This window comes from Triturus cristatus, chromosome 3_1 (genome assembly GCF_964204655.1).
Source record: "Triturus cristatus chromosome 3_1, aTriCri1.1, whole genome shotgun sequence".
NCBI classification, from domain to species: Eukaryota; Metazoa; Chordata; class Amphibia; order Caudata; family Salamandridae; genus Triturus; species Triturus cristatus.
In genome coordinates, this window is record NC_140583.1 from 328,284,334 (window position 1) to 328,302,952 (window position 18,619).

At 48.3% G+C, this 18,619-nt stretch overlaps 1 protein-coding gene across 1 annotated transcript in view; it reads left to right on the plus strand.

The window, feature by feature from the left end:
- Positions 1 to 18,619, plus strand: part of LOC146860197 (stimulated by retinoic acid gene 6 protein-like) — a 425,550-nt gene that overhangs the window by 321,204 nt on the left and 85,727 nt on the right. The window contains exon 11 of the mRNA XM_085646323.1: positions 12,726 to 12,801. Coding sequence (XP_085502449.1) covers positions 12,726 to 12,801 — 76 coding nt within the window. The remainder of the gene's footprint in view (positions 1 to 12,725; positions 12,802 to 18,619) is intronic.

Sequence of the window (18,619 nt, forward strand, 5' to 3'; positions counted from 1 at the left end):
CCGTACTCACACGTGTACGGCCCGTACACACGTGAGTACGGGCCATACACGCACGTGTACGGACCGTACACGCGTGAGTATGGCCCCTATCACTATAGTTGTGTTACCGTAGGCCATTGTGATAGGGGCCATACTCATGCATGTACGGCCCGTACATGCGTGAGTACGGCCCCTATCACTATAGTTGTGTTACCGTAGGCCATTGTGATAGGGGCCGTACTCACGCGTGTACGGGCCGTACACGCGTGAATACGGGCCGTACATGCGTGAGTACGGCCCCCTATCACTGTAGTGTTAGTCCATAGTGATAGGGGCCGTACTCACGTGTGTACGGGCCGTACACACGTGAGTACGGGCCGTACTCACGCGTGTACGGCCCGTACACGCATGAGTACGGCCCCTATCACTATAGTTGTGTTACCGTATGCCATTGTGATAGGGGCCGTACTCACATCTGTACGGGCCGTACACGCGTGTGTACGGGCCGTACACGTGTGAGTACGGCCCCTATCACTATAGTTGTGTTACCGTAGGCCATTGTGATAGGGGCCGTACTCACGCGTGTACGGGCCGTACACGTGTGAGTACGGGCCGTACACGCACGTGTATGGCCCATACACGCGTGAGTAGGGCCCCTATCACTATGGCCTACAGTAACACAACTATAGTGATAGGGGCCGTACTCACGCGTGTACGGCCCGTACATGCGTGAGTACGGGCCGTATCACTGTAGTGATGGTGCCCTAGGGGTACGTGTGAAACGCGCCGTACCTGTGTGGGGATTTAAAAATTACAATGGGGACACATGAGGGACAAGTATTAGGGCATAAATGCATGCTGGTTGTCATGGATACCGAGTTTCAAGTTCAAAACTTTAGATCATGTGGTCTGGAAAAAGCAGTTGGCCACATTATACATTGTTGCAAAGTGGTTGTGGACTTGACATGATGCTGCAAATTCGAAAGATGCTAAGGCTGCCACTGGTGTATGTTTAAAGGGATTGGAGGAAACGTAGGATGCATATGAGTCTGACCAATCACTCTGTACTCCTGTAAATGAAATAGGCCAGCAATGCAGATATAAGGCAGGCAGAACCCATGAGAGGGCACTTGCCTGCACAACGTGTCAGTCGATACCACTGCTGCTGTATTGTCTCCCTCTGGCACCATGTCAAGGACTGTGGAGAGGGCCCAGCCTTTCACCCAGGAGGAGAATGAGGCCCTGCTGGATGTGATCCTCCCACAGTACCCCATGCTGTATGGTCGACCAGGGGAGCAGGTGAGTGCTGACTCCACTACGTTTGCCTGTGCACCTTTTTTGTATCTGTCACTTCTGGCATTGTGTCCAGGTGTGACAGACATGCAATGTTGTTTAGAGTGGGTCCCAGGGTGGGGTGGATGGCTTATGTCTCTCATGCAGGGCTTGATGTAGTTCATGTGTGCACTCCTCACTTGCATTGTGCTTACTGTGACATTCAGTGCATAGTGCATGGCACATTCAGCCTGGCTAATCCTCTTGGGCATTTTTGTTCTATTGTCCTGCGGTGATTCAGTGGTCACCCCGGTGTGACAGGTGACTGCACCCACAGATGTGTGTGAGTTGAGTGGAGCTGTGGTGAGAGTGTCCAGATGATGTGTACGCCCCCTGGACATTGATGTGTGTGAATGTTCCTTGTCATGTGGGTGAGTGTCTATGTGGAGTGTTGCACCACAGCTGCATGGAGGAGGCAACTGCTCGACCCATCTGATGTGAGAAGGAAGCCGTGCTGTGTGTCTGACTTGCTGAGCTAGCCCCACACCTGTGACACCCCCCTGGCAAGTGGCACATGTGCAGAGTGAGCTTTGTATCCGCTGTTGACAATAGCAGGTGATTGATCTGTGCCTGTGTGTGTCTGTGTACTCTGCTGCGGTTTCATCAGTGGCCTGGGGCATGTGACTGCTTTGCGGTGCTGGCCATCAGCCTTGTGTTGCTTGGGATGCAGAGTGTGTGCCATGATCAGGGATTGGTTCGCACCCCTCATGGCACCTGTGTACTTACTATGCCATGTAGTGCATTGGTGCGTCCACAGTGGCAAATGTCCCTATGACTAAGGTGCTATTACTTGCCAGCATACTATGCCCTGTTCAACAAATCAAAGATGTTAAAATGTGTGTCTCTGTGACATGGTGCAGGTGTAGTGATGTTGTCCCACTTTGTCATCCTCACAGGTAACCGCCTACCATAAGGGGAAGATCTGGAAGGAGGCCGTCAAGGCTGTTCAATCGGTGGAGGGTCGCAGTCGGCGCCTGCCACAAGTGAGGAAGAGATGGCAGGACATCCGGTGCTGGACCCGGAGGATCGCCCAGGTCATGCTGAAGGAGGAGGCTCCCTGCAAGCATGGCGGGCGCCGGCGCCTGACCCACCAAATGAAGCGTGTCCTGGTGGTGGTCTTCCCTGACCTGGATAGGCGGATACAGGAGTTACAGCAGCAGGAAGGGGGTAGGTACATGTGTGTTTGTTGTGTGTCGCCAGCTTTTGTTGCTGCTCAGTCGCCTGGAGACACTGCCAGGGTATATATGTGCAGTGCATATCCTGTTCCCCCAAGTCAACCTGTGCTGTTCTTCCTCCCTTCCCCTCGTTGACATGTGTTACCTGGTCTGTGTGTTATCACTATCGCACATGGTCATCTAGGCTGCCAGTTAATCAAGGTGCACACTGCTTTTAGCATCATGTGTGGGGGTGGTCTGCCTGTGCCCTGTCCTGTTCAGTCATTTGGGGGTGCATAATTGTTGGCGCTGATGCTGAGTCTCAACATAGGAGTGTGAGGTTTCAAAAGAACAGACTTGCAGCATGCATTACCAATGTTGTGGCCTCAGACATGATGTGCATGAGTGGGAGATATGCATAGTGCCGGGACGGTTGCTCCTGTTACCATCACCTCATTCCTAGACCATGGTGCAGTGTTCCCACTACAGTCCCCGTACACACCCTGCCCTCCTAATCATGTGTGTCATCCAACACTGTGCACATTCACTGTGGGTTCTGTGGCATTGTTCCCTGGCCTAGGTTGTATTTTTCACATGTGTGCTACATGTGTCCACTGGACAGGGATACACCAGTTTGCTTGTGCATACTCACACTGGGCAGTGCCTGTGTGGCTATTCACAACAATCTGTTGATGGTTGTTTGTGACAAATATGTTTTGCCAGCCCTACAAGGTGATGTTGTGTTAATGAAGCAAGTTTTCAAGCACAGTTATTGTAACCATGAAGAAGAGGTGTCACTTCTTGATCGGTATCAGTCACATTGACTCAGGTATGGGTGGATGTGTGCGGGAGGGGCGTACATGTTCAACCCTGATTTTTCATTGCCAGTTCTGACTTGTGTGTGATAATTCGCAGTACAGAAAGTCACCGTGCAGTGCCCCGTAATGTTGGCCAGTGCTTAATGTTTGTGCTTCGTAGCCTGTGTCAGTTTTTGACAATCATGTATCCTGCTTGTACATTTTTTGCACCTGTGTGTGGTTTAGATGCTACACAGTTGTGACTTTGTGTGCTGACATCTGTGGGTACATTCTGGCTTGCCATGAGGGTGTCCCCACAGTACAGCTAGGCTTTTTTACAAAACAATTGCAGGCCCATTAGCGTATTCATTGTCCTGGGTGTGGACATGTGTGCCACTCCAGATGACAGTTAGTAGGTCATATGTGTAGCCAACTGTGTAATCAGGTGACGGATAGCCATGTGACAAATGACATTATTCAAGTTGTTACTCAAAGAAATTGTCCCTTGGCAATCACTACACCTGTCAACATGTCTCAATGTTTCATATGCTTGACCTCGTTGTTTTGTTGTGAAGGACAATAATGTACCTGCATGACAGATGTCTCCCAAGGAAGTGCACAAGACACCACCTTTACACTTTCCAGGGACCCGCTGGCACATTTTAAAGTAAGGCACAGTTTGAACAAAACTTGTTTAGAGTTCATACATATACATGTTCCCACAGTGTGGTTGCATTTGGGTTAGTCCTTGGTTGTTGCTGATACCAACTTACGAGTGTCAAGTCATCCAGACCACCGTGGTGCCATGTATATGTACTTACTGATACCCCATTTCTGCCTAACAGTGGCTTATTTGAATGAGTCTGGCAGCTCAGACAATGACTGTGTACATGTAGTTTGGTGTGCACCTCCTTGTGTGACTTCTGTTATACAGACACATGTGTGTTCTGTTCACAAAGTGGCACATTCACACATTCTAGACATGTCCATTGTGTAAAGGGTTGTGATTCTCCAGGAATTACAATGTATTTCTTTGGGGTTTTCTAAGTACTCACAGGTCTCTGAGTGTGGGGACACCTTCTGCATTGGCATGTGGTATTTGGCCTTGGGTGCGACATCACTGTTGGGTTCACTGTGAACAAGAGGGGGCATGCCTTCATAGTCTTGCTGTGCTCAACTGATCCCAGACACTAGCTTCTCAGGATCTTGGGATTTCAAGTTATTTGCTGTTGTGTCCTAATTTTCATTTCACCGGCACGGACGTGGAGGAGGGATCGAGCACTGGGGCCACCACTGCTGAGGAGTCGGTGGAATCTAGTGGCACGGAGGGCAAGGGGAGTAAGGCGGAGGACCTGCCCAGTACCAACACTGACTACGAGGCTGACGGGTCCGAGGCTGAACTCCCTGAGGGGGCGGAGGCTGCTCCAACAGCTGGCAGCAGCACTCCATCCGTCACCGCCCCCTCCATTCCCATCACCGCCCTCCCACTTGCTCGGGTCCCTTCTGTCCGTGCTAGGCGACCACATGTCTCCTTCGTGCCAGGCACCGCACCCCCTGTCCCTGTCCCCCCTGCTGCCCTCACTGCCGAGTCTGTGGACATTCAGCGGCAGTTGCAGGTTGGGCAGACATCGATCCTGACTGTCCTCCATGGCCACACCAGACTGCTGACCCAGATGGTGTCGTACATGGAGGGCATGTCATCAGCGATGTCTGACCAACGCATGTTGTTGAGGTCCCTGGACTCGTCACTGACGGCAGTAGTGAGTCACCTGCAGCGCTGCGTCCCCCCCTACCCCTGCACCATCCACAAGTCCCACACCCATGCCTGTCCCAAGCACACCAAGACATCCACACACACGCACCCCATCAGACACAAGCAGCACACCACCACGTAAGGGCAAGCGCACACCTCCTGACACGCACACTCAGGGGGAAGCAGGCACATCCACTGGGTCTGGGGCACACAGGCAGGCACGCAGCCACAGTCCTCATCCACATGACTCACTCCCCAGTCCCTCCGATGTCACTCCCCTTGGCTCCCCTGCCCCAGAATCGGAGAAGGAGGCCTACTTCGCTGGGCTGGGCCTCAGCCCCACTAGTTCACCTGGCCGCAAACGGTCAAGGCACTCCACGAGTAGGGAAGTTAAGTTCCCCAGCCTGTCCACCACCTCCCCAGTAGCACTGCAGGCCATCCCTCTGACCCACCCCCTCCTTGGGGCCTGTTGTTTCTCCGGGTGCAGGGGAGACGCTTGAAGATCTGGCAGAAGTATGCAGCGCCGAGCTCGCCTCCACCTTTGGCGCTGCCCCACCCCCTGTGGTGGAGTCGTCCATCCCTGCAACCACCACACCTACCCTTCCCCCTCCTGTCCCTGCGGTGCCTGGTCCTTACCCACATGATGCCCCCCCAGTCACTGAACCAGAGGTTTAGTATGTGCAGGCAAGCTACGGGAGACGCGTGGTCATGTGTCCCCCCCAAGGACTTCATATCTGGACTGACCATTGGCCTTTGTACATAGTGTTCTTTACTACATCTTATTTTTTCATGCTGAATAAAGCATTTTCTTTTCCGTTTTGAAAAGTCTTGCATTTCATGTATTGATGTTAATGCTGAGGCTCCAGGAGTTGGGGTTGTGGGAATGTGTTATGTTTCATGGAAATGTTGTAGTCTGCATCTCATGGGGTGGAACCTGGTATCTGCGTGCCCTCACAAGGTGTCTGCAAATAATCTTTGGTTGTGTCTGCTCTTTGTGTTTGGAGACATTGTCCCTAGGAGTGTTCCTTCCTCTGTGGCACCTGACATCTCCCCTGCAGAGGGTTGCACAATTGTTGTGTTGCCCTGTGTCTACATTTCCTTTGTTGGTGATGGATCCCTTCAACTCTGGCCATGCCTGCTCAGCAATGTCTCCGGCTGCATCGTCTGTGCCATCCTTGGTACTTACTGTACTTGTGTATAGAGTATTTTGCCATGCCTTCATGGAGAAATTGTCCCTTTTCCGCACAATGCATGTGTGTAATCCCAGCCTAGCACACATATGGTACTTGTTCTGCTGGGTATTTGAACACCTGACTCACAATTGTGGGCATTGTATCTGTGGGAACTCCACCCTATTCCTTCCATGACAGACAACATCTTTGTGGCTGTCCCAGCACCTGTACATTCCTATCAGTCCTGGGATGTGCGTGACAGTGTGTGTTCCCTTTTTCTCTCTTAGTTTAGTAGGAATTGACATGACCATACAGTCTTGTGGCATGATCTCTGTGTGTGTATTGTGCTGCATCCGCCAGGGGTGGGTATGCATGTGTGATTTGTCCTCACACCCACATGTGGTGTGTCATGCAGTGGGGGAAAGACATCCATCCTCATGGGAGTGGGACACTGCTGTCAGTGATGTGTTGTTATGGCACTATCAACATAGTCCAAATATCGGGATGCGTACATACACCCATGGAATGGGATCATCTGATAAGGATGTACACACCCCCATGTCTGTGTCCACTGCTGGTATTCCTCTGCACCCACCCCCATGTCTGTGTCCACTGCTGGGAGTGATAGGCACCCACCCCCATGTCTCTGTCCACTGCTGGGAGTGATAGGCACCCACCCCTCACAAGTCTCTGTCCACTGCTGGGAGTGATAGGCACCCACCCCCATGTCTCTGTCCACTGCTGGTATTCCTCTGCACCCACCCCCATGTCTGTGTCCACTGCTGGGAGTGATAGGCACCCGCCCCCATGTCTGTGTCCACTGCTGGTATTCCTCTGCACCCACCCCCATGTCTGTGTCAACTGCTGGGAGTGATAGGCACCCACCCCCATGTCTGTGTCCACTGCTGGGAGTGATAGGCCCCCACCCCTCACATGTCTCTGTCCACTGCTGGGAGTGATAGACACCCACCTCCATGTCTCTGTCCACTGCTGGGAGTGATAGTCACCCACCCCTCACATGTCTCTGTCCGCTGCTGGGAGTGATAGGCACCCACCCCCATGTCTCTGTCCACTGCTGGGAGTGATAGGCACCCACCCCTCACATGTCTCTGTCCACTGCTGGGAGTGATAGGCACCCACCCCCATGTCTCTGTCCACTGCTGGAGTGATAGGCACCCACCCCTCACATGTCTGTGTCCACTGCTGGGAGTGATAGGCACCCACCCCCATGCCTCTGTCCACTGGTGGGAGTGATAGGCACCCACCCCTCACATGTCTCTGTCCACTCCTGGGAGTGATAGGCACCCACCCCCATGTCTCTGTCCACTGCTGGGAGTGATAGGCACCCATCCCTCACATGTCTCTGTCCACTGCTGGGAGTGATAGGCACCCACCCCTCACATGTCTCTGTCCACTGCTGGGAGTGATAGGCACCCACCCCCATGCCTCTGTCCACTGCTGGGAGTGATAGGCACCCACCCCATGTCTGTGTCCACTACTGGGAGTGATAGGCACCCACCCCTCACATGTCTCTGTCCACTGCTGGGAGTGATAGGCACCCACCCCCATGTCTGTGTCCACTGCTGGGAGTGATAGGCACCCACCCCTCACATGTCTCTGTCCACTGCTGGGAGTGATAGGCACCCACCCCCATGTCAGTGTCCACTGCTGGTATTCCTCTGCACCCACCCCCATGTCTGTGTCCACTGCTGGGAGTGATAGGCACCCACCCCCATGTCTGTGTCCACTGCTGGGAGTGATAGGCACCCACCCCTCACATGTCTGTGTCCTCTGCTGGGAGTAATAGGCACCCACCCCTCACATGTCTCTGTCCACTGCTGGGAGTGATTGGCACCCACCCCTCACATGTCTCTGTCCACTGCTGGGAGTGATAGGCACCCACCCCCATGTCTCTGTCCACTGCTGGGAGTGATAGGCACCAACCCCTCACATGTCTCTGTCCACTGCTGGGAGTGATAGGCACCCACCCCCATGTCTCTGTCCACTGCTGGTATTCCTCTGCACCCACCCCCATGTCTGTGTCCACTGCTGGGAGTGATAGGCACCCACCCCCATGTCTCTGTCCACTGCTGGGAGTGATAGGCACCCACCCCCATGTCTGTGTCCACTGCTGGTATTCATCTGCACCCACCCCTCACATGTCTGTGTCCACTGTTGGTATTCCTCTGCACCCACCCAGCCACCCACCCACCCACTTGCCCCCTTGCTGTGGTACACTGCTGTCCTGGGCATACACCACCCCAATTTACAGCTGATGTGCTGCACCAAGCGGTAGACCAACATTTGTGGCGTGTATACGCCTTGTATCCATCATGTAATGGGGCCGTAGGGCTACGGGTGGTACGGCCCATACCCCTGCATTCATAGGGTGTGTACGGGCCGTACCACGCGTACCCCTACGTCACCTCTACAATGGTGGTACGGCCCGTACCCATGCTCTGAGGTGCGTGGGTACATCCCGTACCACCATTGTAGTGGTGATGTAGGGGTACGCGTGTATGGACCGTACCCACGCTCTTGGGGGCGTGGGTACGGTCCGTACCACCATTGTAGTGGTGATGTAGGGGTACACGTGTACGGACCGTACCCATGCTCTGGGGGGCATGGGTACGGTCCGTACCACCATTGTAGTGGTGATGTAGAGGTACACGTGTACGGACCGTACCCACGCTCTGGGGGCGTGGGTACAGTCCGTACCACCATTGTAGTGGTGATGTAGGGGTACGCGTGTACGGACCGTACCCACGCTCTGGGGGGGCGTGGGTACGGTCCGTACATGCGTACCCCTACATCACCACTGCAATGGTGGTACAGACCGTACCCACGCTCTGAGGGGCGTGGGTACGTCCCGTACCACCATTGTGGTGGTGATGGGTACGCGTCCATGTCCACTTCCGTTGTGGCGGGACGTGGGATTGGTGGACACGCCCCCCGAAGTGACCAGACCATGGAGGTAATTAATGTGCAGGGATATATTTGTGGGGTGTGGGTTATGTTTCCTGCCCCTTGCCCCTCCCACCCCCCCTTTGCCCCTGGGGGTTGTTCTGACCTTCTGCGGCGTCTGCGTCGGTTTCTGTACACAAGGTCGTAGGCTATGAGGGCCGGGATGACACGTAGGATGGGGTCCATGGCTGTCCGTCTCGTACCGGTGCTCCTTGTTCGCGTCGTCCTCAATTTCCTGGGAGTGTTTGGCTGCCGTAAAATATGAGCCGTGCGGAGTGACGTAGGCGCGGATCGTACTTGCTGGTTCGTAAAACGCTGCCTTTACTCCGTTCGGACGTCACGTACGCGATGTCCCGGATCGGAATTGTGGCTATTTTTTTATCGGTCGGTCTTTTGTACGACTCGTACGGAAATTGTATTTCTGTACGAATCGTACTTGCGGGTTTGTAAGGTGTTTTACCCGGGGACGAGTCGGACGGAGAATACGCTCCGTACGACCATTCGTACCCGGCTTTTACAGGATCGGAATTGGCACCACAGTGTTTTGCCTTTTATAACAACTTCCTATCACTAAATCTCATTTTCTAAAAATCAGGACGTTGCAAAAATCCACCTTCCCAAGCACAAATGTCTAGTCTAGTCTCAGTCTAGTCTAGTCCCTGTGCTAAACCTATGCACGGAGTGGACTCAGACCTAACAAGTAAGAAACTCAAACCATATTATCTATTACGTTAACTGGGTTCTCTTAGACTCTGAAACATGTTATAAATACTGAGAGATGTATGTAACAGTAAAAAACAGTGGCTTACTTGTATATTGACTTCTGTGGCTGTATTCTGTGGCAGTGACTCAGCCTCCAACCATACACATTTATTGCTGCTCTTAAGAAGCTGGTAAAAAAAGAGCAGTGAGAGAAAAATATTTCAAAGGTTGGTGGCACTATTGGCCTTATTACACATACGTTGCACTATACGTGGAGGAGTGAACAGCAAGGCCTTTCATAACTCTAGATTATTTAAGGAGATATATATATATATATAGAATACAGAGGCTACTAATAAAGTAATATCCTTCATACATTGCTTTCATAGAATGTCTTATGTGTGAATAACTGGTTTCAGAATCTGGTTATTAATTGCTATGACATAATTTTGGTCGGAAATTGAAAGAAATAGGATTATTTGTTGAAGGGGTGGGAACCATCTTCACATAATAATCACATTACTTGTCAGGGTGTACCACAAATATCAATTATTAAACTTGCATTTACCCCTCTGGGAGCTTGGCACAAAGCAGCCAGGCTTAACTTAGAGGCAAAGGGGTCGATTCTGATCTCGGTCGGAAGGGCTCCGAATTGGATACGGAATTGCATAAACTGACAGGGAGCTCTTGTTTCCCACCGAATTGTTCACAGTTCTAAACAACCAAGTACTATGTCCGGAAAGCCTTAGTGCTGACCGAATCCAGTCTGAAAGGCATTTGGAGAGATAGAGCCTTCCGGAGCTGATTCGTACAGCTCTATGGACTATGCTTTCTGAGAGACCAAGGACGATGAACCATTCGGACAGCCTTTCCGATTCAGATTGCCCAGATTGAAAAGGCTTCCGGAATCGGTCTTTGAGGGCCCATAGAAGGCCCCCCTTCAGCCGGGGCCCTCTGAATCTTGCCCGTGGGGGTACCCATGAGTCCCCTCTTCCCAAGCGTGCACAGTGTGGCAGGCCCATGGGGTGCCCACCACAGGGTGCACGATTATCCCCAACCTCCCCTTTTGCGAATGCAAGCCTGTGTATGCATTCGGTACACAGGCTCCCATTGAATTCAACGGGAGTCCGACCGAATCGTATCCGGATGCATTCAAATGCATCATACTCGTTCGGTCGGGTTCCCCTTATCCGAGTCGTATGGAAAGCAATCCAGACCCAAGTCATTCGATATGCGTTCACAACAAGATCAGGATCTGTCCCAATGTGTAAAGTATTTATGCAAGGAACGTAGAACAGGAGTAGACCCGTTTACCCAGTTGAGACCGGGTGAATAATAATAGCAAAACAACAATGTCTCAACCAGTAATTATAAAGGCAATTAAAGTGAATGCATAAATCATTAAAGAAGGGAAACAGGAGACCCAGATAAGAAAAAAGGCATTATTATTATGCAAATAGTTAGGACAGCACTATATTACAACTGAATTAAAGTAGCCAAAAAACACCAATTGTGTACTGACCGTGCTCAGTGCAAGTGATAATTGCAGTTACACAAGTGATATATATACAGCGTGAAGCGGCGCAAAAGAGAGACAGACTAATCCAAAAATCGGTTATCCGGGTGATTATGTCTTACCCGTGCATTGATTGCTCTTGTTACTGGGGACTAACTTAAAAGAACTCAGTTTCCCTTCTTTAATGATTTCTGCATTCACTTTAATTGCCTTTATAATTACTGGTTGAGACATTGTTGTTTTGCTATTAAAGTATTTATGCATCACACAACCAGTGATAAAGTTAAATCCCAAACTAATTTAGAAAAACAGAGAATATCTTAATAAATAAAATGACACCCAAAACAACAGAAATCCAATTAGTAGAACTAGAGACATGAATTGTTAAAGATTTAAGTGGAAATAAAGCCAAAAGGCCTAAATTGCCAACTTAATTTTTCTGGTCCCAATATACTGGATCAAAGTCAAAAGTTCAGGCTGACCGCAATGGATCAGTGGTCAGATACAGGCATCAAGTTTGTCCCTGTAGAAAATTTTACCTTGTTACTTAGAAACTTTTATGAAGAAAAAGTGGTAGCTGACAATTGTTGCCAGGGCAAGCTGCAAGCTGGATCCTAAGCAGGGCTCGGCAATGGCAGGTTGCTGTTGAGCTGCGTCCCAGTACGGCTGTCGATGAGAGTGGAGAGGCCAGAGGGGGAAAAGTCTGAAGTTCGTGCCCAGTAGGATGTCATGGATGGTTGGATGCTACTCAATGTCGATCCTGGTGAAGCCCTCTACAATTGGACTTTGAAACTTTTTGGGAAGTGTGATCTCCTTCAATGCAGCAAAACTGACAAGTTGAAGCTGACCTAGGATTTAATGTTGGCAGCTACTGCTTCAATTTCTGTCCCAGAATCTGAGGATTCTCCTGGCAGAAAGTTGACAAAAAGTTTCTAAGTCCCAATTCTTGCAATCTGGGGACAAGAGGCGTACACTCTAACACCAGCCACTCCAACAGAGGCCAGCCAACTTGTTGTGTCCCTATAGCTCAAACAGGAGGTCGGCCAACTGTGGTCCTGGGTTCAAGGTAACCAGTTCCAGTCTTCCCTTTTAGACAGTGCGGCAGTCCATCTTCGGAGGCTTCACATGTCCAGGAGTGTTCTGGGATGCCACTTTTCTGTCCAGAGCCAGACTGTGGGTGGAGGTCAATCCTGTCAAGTATGTGACAAGTTTGTGCTTCAGAACTGGGATAGAAGACATAGAATCCAAAACCTAATTTTTACCTACATAAATTGTACTGTGCCTGGTTCATTATGCCCAAGATTTATTTAGTCATTGTTTGTTGTTGATCTGACTGTTTTCATCTTACTTTTCTAGAGAGCTGGTACTACTCTGCATTTCCGCCCATCATTATTAGTGTTACCTACATATTCCGCATTTTTGTGTGCTACAGGTAAAACTGCCACTGGTTTTTAATCATGTGATAGCCAAACACTACTAATAAAGCTAATGACTTTTATGTTACTTGATTTGTGTGCCTTATATAGTTTAATTGCATGAATAAAACTTTAATCCCACAAGAAATGAAGAATCTAGATTTCTAAAATTATAAAATTGCATCTGTGCTTTAGCTATTTTGTAAAACAGTTTGGCTTGCCAGAAATGCTCCTGTAACTTTCAGTTGTTACTCACTTATAGAAGAAATAGTATTATGTCTAAGGGAGATGGTGTTTTGAAAATAGCCGTAACAGCACTGTTTCAAATACTGTAGGTGACTTTTCAGAATAACACAATCTGGGATTTCTAGTTCAGAATTAAAGTGGGTTGGTCGTTGTAACAAATGTTGAGCAATGTGTACACTTCTATGTTCCGATGATGGAGACCTTAAGAAGTGGATGCAGCATTTAGTTTACTCTTGCCAGATAAAGGGACTGATTTAGAGTCTGCTGGATGGATTGCTACATCACAAACATGACAGATGACCTGTCAGCCTCAATGTGTTATATCCTGTGGAATCTGGAGGTCACAACCACAAAACAAGAATGACCCTAATGCCCTGGGAGAAAATTTCCAGGGCGTGGGGGCCATTAGTTGTTTTAATTTTTTAGAAACAAATTCCCGCTTTGGGAGTTTGCTTCTAAAAATGAAAAATGTTGGGGCGTGGTTGGCTAAAAGACCATGCACTATGCTATCAGTGCCTTCTTAGAAGCTGGTATGATGGTGGTGCCTCTGAACTCACAGAGATCATGAACTCAAAATATATTAGTGTTTTGTCTGTCAAGGTGACAGACATAATGTCCCCGCCAAGCTCAATCAATCAATCAGGGTTTGTTAAGCACAGCTATTCATCCAGAAGGGTCTCAAGGCACTGGGGGGTGTGGGGTGCAGCTCCTAGGCACACACGGGGTGTTGTTTCAGATGAGATCAGCGGTCTTCCATGGCCCACCAGGGTACGTGCGGTTCCAGACGCTCATGGCGATACGTCGAAGAGCCAGGTCTTGAGGTCCCTCGGGAACGTGGAGAGAGTAGGTGTCTGGCTGAGCTGGAGAGGGAAGGTGGTCCATGCCTTGGCAATGAGGAAGGAGAAGGAACAACCTCCTGTTCTGGTCTACTTGATGCACGGTACCCTGGCGAGGAAAGCTGGGCTGAGCGGAAGGATCTTTGGGGTGCGTGGAACGAGAGGCGGCGGTTCATGTAGGTGGGGCTGGTGTTGTGGAGGGTGGGTGTGGGTGAGAAGCTTGAAAGTGATTCTCTTCTCGACGGAGAGTGGTTGTAGGGCCTGCAGGTGTTGGGTGAAGTGGCAGTGGCGCAGTAGGTTGAGGACTAGTCTGGCGGCAGTGTTCTGGATGTCCTGGAGTTTGCGGGTGATGTTTTCGTTGATCCCGGCGTAGGGTGCGTTGCCATAGTCCAGTCTGCAGCTGATGAGGGCATGGGTGATGGTTTTCCTGTGTTCGAGGGGGATCCAGTTGAAAGTTTTACATAGGCGACAGAGGGTGTGAAAACAGGAAAAGGTGACAACATTGATCTGGCGGCCCATTTTGAGTTCGGAATCCAGGATGATTCAGAGGTTGCGTGCATGGTCCGTGGGTGGCGGTGGATTCCCGAGGATGGGGGCCACCAGGTGTCTTTTCAGGCATCAGGATGTGGGCCTATGATGAGTACTTCGGATTTGTCTGTGTTCATTTGTAGGCAGCGGTTCTTCATACACCTGGCGACTGCTTCCATTCCTTCTTGAAAGTTGTGTTTCGAGATGTTGAGTTCCTTGGATAGTGAGAGGATGAGTTGTGTTATTCTGATCCAAAGTATCTGCTCCAGAGTTTATTTCAGAAAGGCATGACCGGACCATTTTTAAGTATTCTGGGACTATTCCTTCAGATAAATAGGGGTGGCATGGGAGAAATGCTCAGTTTTGATAGTGATATTTCACTGTTCTATTGAGGTTGCAGGGGGTTCCTTGAAAGAGTACCAAATCATCATTTTGGAAGGTGATCCTCAGTATTATAAAGCTATGTGAGGGTGTCTTCTGTTTCTTGACTTTTGCTATAAAGAAAGTGGAAACATTCTCACACCTTTCCTAGAAGCTAATGGTGCCTTTCTATGATTTGGGGACAGCAATCTCACTTTCTTGAGATGGATGTGAAGTTTGAAAGAAAACGCTTTAAGGTCCTGCAACAAGTAAAAGTACTCAGCCACTTTTTGCTTTTTCAAGTAGTGTTCCTAAACTCTCCTGTGGGTTGTAGAGTTGGGATGCGTTGGTGGTATCAACCCCATGGGCCATCTTTTCCAGATGTTGAAAGGTTGGATATACCTATTTACTAGGGCTACTTGAGTAGCAGAGCAGGAAGCTATATGTCCTGGAGCTGCATGCAGAACCGGTCCTAGGATTTCCCACGAGGCACCGGGTCAAGACTGATTTGCATATGGCCACGTCTAAACTGGGCTGGCATGGTGAGCAAAAGAATGATGGATTTAACCCAGTTCTCTTGACTCGGGGTGAATGTTTTGATTTGTTCTGCATTCCGTCCATCAATTGTGTGTCTTTTGCTTTCTTGCTGCATGCATAATCAGCATTTATTTTCCTTGTAGATGCACATTCTATGGCCAATTAGGGAGGTGCCTGGCTCCCATGTTTTAATGCCCCGATGTATGTGTTTACCAGCCCAATTTTAATCATTTTATGAGTTGTATTTCTCCCTATTAAGTTAGTTTGGTTTTACTTTCCCAGTATTCTTGCCTGGCAGGGGAGCCTGTTACCAGGAACAAAGGGGTGACTGGACCCTGGTTTGTCTTTTTTCTGTTACCCCCTTTGTTTTATCATCTCTGAGGGAAGTGTATCTGCATTCTTCTAAGGCCTTCATAGATGGCCACACCCCTCTATGCCAGTCCTTTTACAGGACCGGGTAGTGCATCCGTGACGCTGGCAAGACAAAGGCAAGCACGTCTGTGCCCAACCGTGTCCGGGGCTGCGTCATGCGCCAGGACCCCAGGTCCTTTTTCAAACTGTGCCTATACGAGGGATGAGTTACAGATTTTATGGAACAAAAGTAAGTAAATGGATTGTGATGTTTGTGATTGTAATGTAAATTTAAATTAATAGTGGTGCTCGGCATGTAATTATGTTTTTAGGCCTAACACCTCTGGTCGTCTTGAAAACAAATCTTTCGTCAAATTCCATATTCTCGGTTCAGGCGCAAGGAGGCTAACCTGAATTGATTACTGAGGTGCTATTAAATTCAAGATCCGTCATTAAACATAAAGTAGAACTTGCCAAATTTTGCGCCCTGATATGGTTGGTCTCACTGAAACCTGAACCAATGATTCGTCGGATCCAAACCGGAAAACTGCCATTCCAGATGGTTATGACATCTACAGAGTAGATAGGTGGGGAAAGCGGGAGGGGGGGAGTTGTGATTATTTATTGCAAGTTTATTAAAGTGATGGCCAATCCGGTATTTCATGTCGAAGCGGAAATATTAATATCGACATTTAAATTCGAGAATACTATTGCCATTAAAGGCATCCTAGTGTATCACACTTCTGGTGCAAGAAATGATTCGGTTACATCTGTGCACACCTTTTTGAATCTTGTATGGAGTTCCACCATTTTACTCTACTGGGAGATTTTAATTTCCATTTGGAACTTGAGGATAGTACTGAAAGAAAGTTTTAGGTCACTGCCTTGGCAGTTTTGACCTCCTAAAACAGTTAGTCAACCAACTCACTCATGAGGCTAACCATGGATGGAATTTTTACTAACCATGCATCTCTAAGTTTTGAGAGAGCTCTTCCTTTGTCTTGGTCTGATCACAGAGCAGTCTTATATAAACTTGTGATTCTAGCTAGAAAATGTCCTTCTATATCTCAGAATATTATTAAGGTCCGCTATTGCCATAAATTTAACATTTTGTAGTTAGATGCTATGCAAATTCATAGTCCAGTTTTGGACACAGATATTGAAACTGCTACCATGAATTACACTAATTTGATAGACCTGGCAGTGTCAAAATTAGCCCCAGAAAAAATAAAAAAAGGTTTCAGGAAGAATCCTTCTGAATCGTGATATTCCCCGGAATAAAGGAAGGCTTAAACAGAAATGTAGGGCCCAATATCAGTGATGGAGGAAGGGCTGCAGCATTGAGGAGAAAACTAAATATTATCTATATCTTGCTGAGTATAAAGCACTGATCCTGTCAGAAAAAAACAAAATATTTCACAGCAAAACACTGCTAAGGACTGTGTAATGAACTTTTTGTAACTGTCAATATCCTTTCAAACTTTGATCATACTAAATCTGTTATAACAGTTCAAACTTTCTGTAATAAACTAGCAGAATTCTAGATTTATCCTAATTAAAGGTAAATAGTGTCTATGAGGGGTTTACTTGCAATCAAAATGCTAATAGGTTAGCCACTTTTTCCCATGCCCCTACATCATCTCCTTGGTTGCAAGATTACATTAATGATGTCCAAAATACTCTTCAGAATTTTATCCCATTAACAGAGAACAGAGTAAAAGAATACTTAGATACCACTAAATCAGGATCTCCGTTGGACCCTTGTCCGCCTTTTGTGCTGCATTTGGTTTCCAGTACGATCGCGGAAAAGCTCACTAAATTGGTGAATGCCAATCTGACTACTGGTCTATTTCCTGTAGCTTGAAAAAAGACCTCAGTGTGTCGTATACTAAAAAAACCTTCACTTGATTCAGGCAAGACTAAAAACTATCGGCCTTTTTCAAGACTGCCTTTGCCCACTAAAATTTTCGAGAAGACCATGAATGATGAGGTGACCACTTTTCTTGATTCCAATGGTCTTGTGGACTCTTCTCAGTCTGATTTTAGACCATTGCACTCCACAGAATTTGCTTTGGTTGCCACCCCCAAAGAGATTCCAATATTAGTGGATGGAGGAGGGAGGGCTGTGCTCATTTTGCTTGACCTATCTAACGTATTTGACACAGTAAATCATTTGGTGCTTATTAACCGGCTAGAGTATCAGGATCAGAGGCGCGGCCCTCACATTCTTTGCTCTTTTTAATCAAATAGTGAGAAGACTGTGGCCATTGAGGAATTCTTAACTGATTCTTTTTCTCTTTCCTGTGGGGTGCCACAGGTTTCATCTCTATCCCCCACACACTTCAACTTCTATGTAACCCCTCTGGTGAAACTTATTAGATCGCACAGCTTCTCAGCAATTTTGTATGCCGATGACACGCAGATCTTCATGTCAATTTCAACGGATGCCGATGCTACAGCCAACAAATTCCAAAACTGTTTAGCCCGGACGGCAGTCTGGATGCAGGATAACTGCCTTACGTTAAACACTGAGGAAAAGGAGGTGATCCTATTTGGCCATGACATCGCTTTTTGGAACACCTCATGGTGGCCTTCTAATTTTGTTCCACTTTACTCACGAGTTCGGAAAGTGAAAAACCTAGGGGTGCTTATTTGATGCTCAGCTCTGTTTCTCCGACTAATTAAATCATATCACCTCTTCCTGTTTCCATCTTCTAAGAGTATTGAAAATAGTTTTTACTTTGATGCCTTTTGATATGCAACAGATGATCATTGTATCCTTTGTTCTCAGTAAAATTGATTATTGCAATGCTTTGTATTTAGAAATTCAGAAGCGGTTACAACTTAAGCTTCAATCATTACAAAATGCATTAGCTCGTACTCTTTTGAAGATACCCAAATTCAGCACTGTATCGAAGAGCATTTTTGAGCTTCATTGGCTACCAGTTTGTGAGAGGGTTAAATTCATGGTCTTGTG